The sequence below is a fragment of the Magnolia sinica genome, chromosome 19, assembly GCF_029962835.1.
Source record: "Magnolia sinica isolate HGM2019 chromosome 19, MsV1, whole genome shotgun sequence".
Classification (NCBI taxonomy): Eukaryota; Viridiplantae; Streptophyta; class Magnoliopsida; order Magnoliales; family Magnoliaceae; genus Magnolia; species Magnolia sinica.
Genome location: NC_080591.1, coordinates 15,611,664 through 15,620,227, shown reverse-complemented (window position 1 = coordinate 15,620,227; position 8,564 = coordinate 15,611,664). Strand labels below are relative to the sequence as shown.

The following is an 8,564-nucleotide window of genomic DNA, read 5'->3' as shown; positions in this document are numbered from 1 at the left end:
GCTTTTAAGGCCAGGGAGATGGGTAGGATCATCTTTTGTATGTTGATTTGAACCATTTCCAGTCCATAGTAAAAACAAACTAGATGGATATTTCGTATTGACAGATTGGCACGTGAGATGGGTCATATGTTGAGCTAATCTACAGCGGTAACTGATGTAGTTATCAAGCTTTCAAGTACACGTATATGAGATCCTGGCCATACGCTAAAAATTCTACAGCTGAGATGATCCTGGCCATCGATTGGAGGTTTCTTGTGCATTCAATGTTGACATTGGTTGGATCTTTCCGTAACCACCTGTTTGTAACCATCAGGAGTCTTCCAATCAACGGCTACGGTTACCTCAGACCGCTTCTAGGGGATACCCCATTCACAGTAAGGCCTAATAGATGAAGGGTCCAAAGCTAGTACACGTGTTTACCACGTGAACAGATCTTGAACGCTCGATAACTAGGGACGCCGATTGCCAACGGCGAGTTGGCTACTGGTCAGTGCTCTGTGGGCCCCACCATGATGTATGTGTTCTATCCACTCCGTCCATCCATTTTCCAGATCATTCTGGGTTGGAAACCCAAAAATGAGGCACATGAAAATCTAAGTGGACGCACCACAGGGAAGCTGTGGTGATTGAACGGACACCGTTAAAAGCTTCCTAGGGCCCACTATAATGTGTATTTGCCATCCAACTTGTCGGTTAGGTCACACACACCTGGATGAAGGGAAAATACAAAAATCATCTTGATCCAAATCCTTTGTGGCCCCCAAGAAGTTTTTAATGGTGGAAGTTCAATCACCACTTTTTCCCTTAGTGTGGTACACATGAGATTTGGATCTACCTCAACTTTGGGATCATTCCATAAAATGATCTGAAAAAATGGATGGACGGAGTCGATAAAACACATATATCATGGTGGGACCCACAGCGCACGGACCATGTCAGCGTCAGCAGGCAATCCACGTCCGATAACCAGTAATCCGATACGAATTTTCCTCCTACCTTATCACGTTGCTAATTCCTCGCGGATTGCAAGTGAGGACCCACAACTGACCATGGAGAACCATTGGATAGAGACAGGCCCACTATGGATCATACGTGGCCGCAATCCATCCTGATTGGAAGATCTCAACCATCCAAATAGGTCGTTCAAAATTTACGCAGGACCATTTTAGTCTTACCAGCAATTTCGCCTACCCTTATATTGGACGCCTGAGATCATCCAACCAAAGAAAATTTTGAATCCCTGTGCATCCGTTCATCAATCATACTTTCCAAGTTCAACGGTAGTTAGACGTGATCATAGATGGGCCCACTTGAGCTCCACGTAGGAAGTTGCACCATAAGGACCTGAATGTCTACAACACCTTTTTACCCAAGTTCTGTACGGTCCAGCATGATGTCTATGTAAAATCAGCTCAGTCCATCAGGTGAAGAACCATTATTTGGACGTCGATACAGAAGATGAGACTGATTAAAAATTAATGTGGGCCACACCAATGGAAACATTGTAAAATTAGTTCACACCATGTGGCCCGCCTGAGTTCTCTAGTAAGCTGATTTTTATATTTTCTCTTCACTATCGTGATATAAACCTGATAAACGTGTTTGATGAAAGATAACCACTATGGTGACCCCACAGGCAAACCAATGGTTGGAATCCCATCCTCATTTTTCCATTTGGTGTGGCCCATCTGAGTTATGTACTTACATGATTTTTGTCCATAGGCTCTAAAATCAAGGATAAAACCTGATAGACGGAGTAGATTTTACCTCTACAACATAGTGGGCTCTACAGACTGGTTGTTTTCGCCACGGAGTTGTTGCAGAGGAGCACAGAGTCCTCCATCAGAAAGGACTCTACATGCGTACAGATATGTAAAAATCCTTCCACATAAAACTCTTGTAAGATCAGTTGGCTTTCAAGAAATTTCAATCTTCCAATCTGCTCTATTGAAAAAACAAGGGAGAAAGAAGAAAATGTGCTGCCCGTGTAAGTGTTTGTTGCTGATCGTCCTGATGATAATCTTCTTGGGCCTTCTTTTCGGTTTCAATATCAAGCATTGGATCAACCTCATCAAGCAATCCTTCCATCATGGACACTGAGGGTGTGGGCATGTTTGGATGTTCAAAGAAAATATAAATTGCAAGTTGTTCGTTTTTTGGCGCTACATGAGATTTATTTTATTGCTTTTGTTTCTATATTTAGTTTCATCAGGAGTTTAATTTAAGGTGGAAATCATGTTTGTGAATTGATGTAGACATTTTTCTTGGTACATTATATTAGACTAAATGGTTGCCACGCATGTGTGGCCCACCCGAACGCTGATTTGGACCGTTCAAATCATGGGCCATATTTTGGGTGGAGCACAGGCAGAGTACAATTTATTTTAGATTTTTTTTTTTTTCAAAATAGCAAGCTAAGTCTACCTATATCTTGCTTGAAAGAATTTGATTAGGATGTTTGGGTAATAATTACTTTTTAAGATCTAACTTTTCTGTCACCATTTAAATATATGGTGAAACTTTTCATCACAAGAAATAATCATCCATTTTTTCTTTTCTTTTTCCACTGTTAAAATAGGCCACAAAGTATTGAAATCAACACTAGCTTATATTTAGTTAGCTATATATATATATATATATATATATATATATATATATATATATATAGATATATATATATATATATATATATATATATATATATATATATATAGGCATGCTCACCTATGCATGTGCGCACCTTTGCACACGTGTCATGGGCGTCTAATCTGAACGGTCCATTGATGAAACCTATGGTACCAATTTTCATCTTGATCTAAAACTCTGGTGGACCATAGCAAAGAGAGATGCAAATCAAGAGAGGAAACCGTTTTCCTTTTTGCTTACTAAAGTTTTGGATCAAAGTAAAAGTTAGGCCCCAAGAGTTTCATAAGGTGCTGCATTATGTTGACCATTCAGATTTTGTACTCATATATGTACGATGAGTTCTCAAAAAATTTGCAGTAGTTTCGTGCAAACTGGTGTGTAGATGAGCATTTGATATATATATATATATATATATAACAAGATAGTATTTGATTAGCGAAACTAATAGAAATTTTATCTCTGGATGGATCATCCAAGCTGCAGTTCATTCCGTTGGACTCTATGAGGTCCACTTAAATACTATTTTCTCTAATTAGTGGTTTGAAAATTATTCCGATGCAACTCGGTTTCAGTTGTAAATGAAACAGTCCCCAGGCGAGCTGCACTCCGAGCCCATGATTAGGCGTTCTATGATATATAGAACAATAAATAGACCTTTTGTTCTAGTTTATTTTCATTGCATCATCATAACAAGCTAATCATGCTAGATAAGCTGAAACACATGGATTAAAGCTAACAAAAGATGGAAATGGCGAAGGAGAAAATGATGGATTTCCTAGAGAACATTCCTTTGCTGCTGCCTCATTAATGTCTCGCTTTATGGCGGCCAGTGTGTAGGGAGCTTTGTTTAAGATCCTGCAATGCGCATACACCAATATGTTTGTCAACCCAAGGAAAATCTATCAAAAATTTAGTCTAGCTTATGGGTGAAATTGAGATTAATTACAGCATAATGCATGTATGTGGGGCCCGCCAACTGATCATTGAATGTTGATTATTAGTGTATTTCATTTTCATGCCAACAACCCAAAGGCCATAGTTGTCCAATTGAGGAGATTTATTTTATTTTATTTTTTATTTTTTTATTTTGCATAGGCCATCCATGAAATCACAAGCTCAAAGGTAATGTGCCTAGACTAATAAAATCATGATTTTGTTCTTACCTGTTTCGACGTTTCTCAAGGAACCGTTGAAGCGAATTCTTTCTCGCGATCGGAAGGTCTGGCAAAACAAAACAAATGTAATCCTAGTTTAGCCACAAGATTTGATCTAATATGGATTTATGACGAAGGTTTGATGAGTGGGGGCATGTTGATCAAATAAGAAAATTTCTTTTGATGATTTTGAGTGTGTTTATTTTTATCTTCTTTAGCTATCTTTGATAGAATCCAAACAAGAACATTCAAGAAAAGAAGATATATGGAGAAAAGAAACATCACCTGCTTGTAACTCGCAGACCGACGGTAACGAAAGAGAGTGAGAGGGAGTGTCGACAGCTCCATGAGCCGTCGGCATTTTTGGGCTGGCAGAATTCCCTGGAGAGCTTTCACCAGCAAGAAGCATGATTGCTTTGGCCTGCCATTGTGATATACTTGGTTTACAAAGATTTCACTTGGTAATTTCACATGCAATGATGTACTATGCATGTATATGTCCACTAAATGGGCCCCACATTGCATAACCATGCGATGATCGGACAGTGATGCAGCAGCGAGGATGATAGGATTGCGTTTGGATGCTCCATTGGATTGAATTTGTTTTAGTTCAATAAAGTTCAAGTGATCTAAGTTGGTCACTTCAATCAGTTCACATTCAATGAATTACAATTCATTTGGATTGAGCATCCAAACACACTCAAGTTCTGCTATTCCACTTAGGATTGGGAAATCCACTACAGTGGAACATTAAAATGGCACACATGCTTATGTGGTGCGCATGTGTGACATACAAGATGTTCTTCGGATGGGCCAGATCCTTGACCAAAGATTAGGTGGAACCACTCATCTAGTGGCCCTCATTGGTCGACTAATCTTAATTGTACATTTCTTCACATGTTGTTGGCCCACCTAATGAGTGGACTGGTCTGAGTTTTCGGGAGCGGATTAGGTGTTACACGTTAGCGTAGTGGGTGTTTCCCTGAACGTGGGTGCACCTTGATTTGTGTTGTATATCCAATCCGCCGTCCATTAGTTTTTCAGCTCATTTTATGGCATGGTTCCAAAAATGAAGCAGATGGAAATCTCAAGTGGACCACACAGTAGGGATTGAATGCTCACCATTAAAAACTTCTTGGAGGCCATAGAAGTTTTGGATCAAGCTTATATATTGGGTTTTTCCTTTATCTGTGTGACCTTATCAACAGGTTGGAGGGAAAATAAACACTGCGATGGGCCCTGGGAAGTTTTTAGTTTTGGGCATTCACTCACTGTTTCCTATGGTGTGGTTCACTTGAATTTTGGATCTGCTTAATTTTTGGGACCATGCTCTGAAATGAGCTGGAAAAACTGATGAACGGTTTGGATATACAAAAGAAACATAAAAGTGGGCCCCACTTTCAGGGAAACACCTAATCCGGGCCAGAGAACATAGGCGTAGGGCCCATCTGATGAAGTCTTGGATCTCGTGTAGGCGCCATGTTGGCATTTGTAAACGTTTATATTCATCTCGATGGATAGACAGTAAAGTTACCATCCATTAAGCCCAATGCAGCGAGGGAGTAATGTTTATCAGACATCAGGGCCGTTGAAAAGGTTGACCACCGCTTGAAGATTGATGGGAACAAAAATCACCCTGACCCATTTGTCAGATGGGCCACAATGTACCAGATTATAGAAACAATCGATATCCAATGGATTGAATCAATTTACACGTGTGGCCCACACGATGAGTGTAACAGACTGACCTTTGATCTCAATGACCTTCAAGGTTGGGCCAACCTAGCCGATGGCTCAGATATCACACATTGACAGTACAGTTCAAATGGACAGTAGGAATGGGGTCCACCAAAATGGATGTCGTCCATGTGGAAAATGCTTCATTTTCAGAAACTGAAATAAGAAAAATAGGGTTTCCGTACCTTATCAATGGGAACATTGTCATACACATTGATAGCGCCAGAGTAGAAAATAGTGAGTTGGCCCTTGGATGCCTGATTTTTCATCGTTGGTTTCTCATCCGACCTGATGGACAGTTAATATCATCTGATTAGAGGTTGGCCTGGTTGCGGGTCGACCCGTTATGGTTGGGCTTTTATATGGCCATGGGTTAGGCCCAGGCCTGTTTTTGGACCTGATTTATAAATAAATTGGGCCCACACATGGATTTTGTGAATTCCACTCAGGGCCCAGTCCTCGTCCTGAAGTGGGTCCGTTTATTACATCAGCGGAACTAGGCTGGAAATTGGAAGACCCGATTACTTAATGGGCAGGGCCTGAGCATGATTCATGGGCTTGATTAGTAATGAGGCAATTCAAAGTGGTTTTTTTTTTTTTGCAATTTCTTGTGTGCATTTTGGCAAGAGGTACAAAGGACCCATCTCTTCGACTGAGCAAATTCAGATACTCATCAACTAATCATCACCGTCCAAAAACTCAAGGAAAAAGGTTCCTACGTAATCTTTGATTGGTTCGCATAGGCAGTGGGGCCCACGGACTAGATCATGGCGCCACTTGTTGACCCAGCTTGCTTAAAGGACTATGTTTAACGGGCCCGACCCAATAGGCCCAACAACTACAGTAAAAAATCCGGGTCCACAACTATTTTGGACCCGACATTTACCACCCGAAACTATTTTTCCATCCATGTGCTTTCCAAACTCATAAAGAGAACTCCAAGATGAAGATATGAAAATCGCAATAATCTGGCTATAAATTATTAAATGTTATACGATAAAATAAAAATATGCAATTTTAGGTACACTTCTCGAGGGACCCATGATCATTTTCAACTTAACTGTTGAAAGTAAGATTTAAAACTTAAGGATCTTATTTGGATACATGCGAAAATATCAATTTTATTAGGCAAAGATATTATTATATCTTGTATCAAAGAATTGCAATTATGGATAAGTTTAATGATTATTTTATGAATTCATGATTTTCTGCTATCTAAACTGTTCTAATTATCTTGCCAAAGGGAATCTAATTTCCTCCCGCATATTCAAATACACCTTATCTAACATTCTAATTGGAAGATTATTTTGGTCGAACATTCGTGCTTTCTTCTAACTTATTTCTATGCTTGATAGTTAAAAGACTCGGCGAATTGGACACTTTCAAGTTAAAAACCGAATCAGGTCCGGCTAAGTCCGAGTGGACCCATGTGAGTCTCATCGGACATGTCCGAGTCTTAAAACCATGCTCTAATCTAAGTCAATTGTCTCTCTATATATATATCCAAACACAGAATAAACCCATCGAATGTTTGAGATGGAATTACCTTGTTCCTGGGAGTAACATTTGCTCTAGAAATGAAGGGCGTCGAAGTGAACTAATGATGCTTTGTGGTGGAATCAGACCGTGGCATGTCGGCCGCTGCGATTTGATGAATTCCTCCTCCGGCGGATTGGCTTTGCCCTGGTGAGCTTTGTCCAGGAGATATTTCCTGAACAAGCTGATGGAATGGGACATGCTTTTCTTCGACTTCTGGTTGCCTGTCATGGGCTGTGGGACATTTACAGATTCCTTGTCCAAAAATGTAGCCAATGGATTATTGTAGCTTCCATGGAATTGGGTTTCTGATGTTTGTTTTCCTGTCTTCATAAAATCCTTGGAATTGCTGCTTCCCAGAGACATGGCTTGTGTACCTGTGATCATGTAATGCCACACCTTTATCATACAGCCCTATAAAAAGGCGCATGCCCACACAAACACTTGATATTTTCAAAGATTAGCATTTCCCGTTTGGCCGAGAATGTCGGACATATGTGTAGGTTGAGCATAGCCATTGGCCATTTTGATCATAGTCGTATATTTTTCCTTGTAAACATGTAAACCACCTGAGATTGGGCGAATTTGACTTTTGGGCCAGGCGATTTTCATTCACAGTGGGCCATGTCAGAAGATTTGTCGCAGGTTTCGCAGCCACACACAAAATATGCAGAAATTCATACACATGGGAGTTCATGTGGCTATGTAGATACATGCTTGCATGTTGCATATGACTTTGTTACTGTTACATCCTCTTTGTAACATTCACCTAATAACATCACCCCTTGTATTCAAGGGCTTGATGAATAGTGTTGTTGATGTCTTAAATCTGTCAATAACAACGTCTGTCGATGTCATGGACCGACCACTCGATGCCATTGGGTAGATGTCAATGCTATCGACTGGTGCTCGATTCCATCAGAAAAATTCGAAAAATCCATGTTGGTTGTTGGAACATTTTAGGTGTTGCTACTCGATGACATCGAAGGAGTTCGATGCCATCGATAAATCCTCGATGAGATGTCGATGCCATCGAAGATCCCATCGAGCTTGTGCGCAGAATTGTTTAAGTGTGGGATTTGTTTCCTGTTTCAATTGTGATAGTATATATATCGGGATTTGAGAATAGAGATGGTATATTAGGGCTTTCTAAATCGTTCCTAAGGGTTCAAGAGCATAGCTAAGACTTATGAAGTAGATTCAAGGCTTGTTCGAATCAGTAAGACTTTGTCTCTTGTAATTTCTACTTTCATAGTGCATTACTCATCGCTTTATGTATGGTTTTTTTTTTCGTAAAGATTTTTTCACGTAAAATTTGAATTATTTTTATTTAAATTTGGTTGTGTGATTGCATGTACTTTGCTTGATTCATCTCTGTGTGCTTCCGCGGTTTCCCAAAAAATAGGTGATCTCAACTTCTTGAACTTATTCTGAACTTTTACATTTTCACGACCCTTGTATTTTATGAAAATGGTTTGCCCAAAGTATGCT

At 39.9% G+C, this 8,564-nt stretch overlaps 1 protein-coding gene across 1 annotated transcript; it reads right to left on the bottom strand.

Moving 5' to 3' along the window:
• Positions 1-3,344: 3,344 nt before the first annotated feature.
• On the bottom strand, positions 3,345-7,439 carry LOC131234529 (protein TIFY 10c-like). Its single transcript, XM_058231469.1, has 5 exons — positions 7,084-7,439; positions 5,723-5,825; positions 4,086-4,221; positions 3,810-3,867; positions 3,345-3,501 (listed from the first exon to the last, which is right to left on the bottom strand). Exons 1-5 carry the CDS (start codon positions 7,437-7,439, stop codon positions 3,345-3,347), a joined length of 810 nt encoding a protein of 269 aa, XP_058087452.1.
• Positions 7,440-8,564: the final 1,125 nt, after the last annotated feature.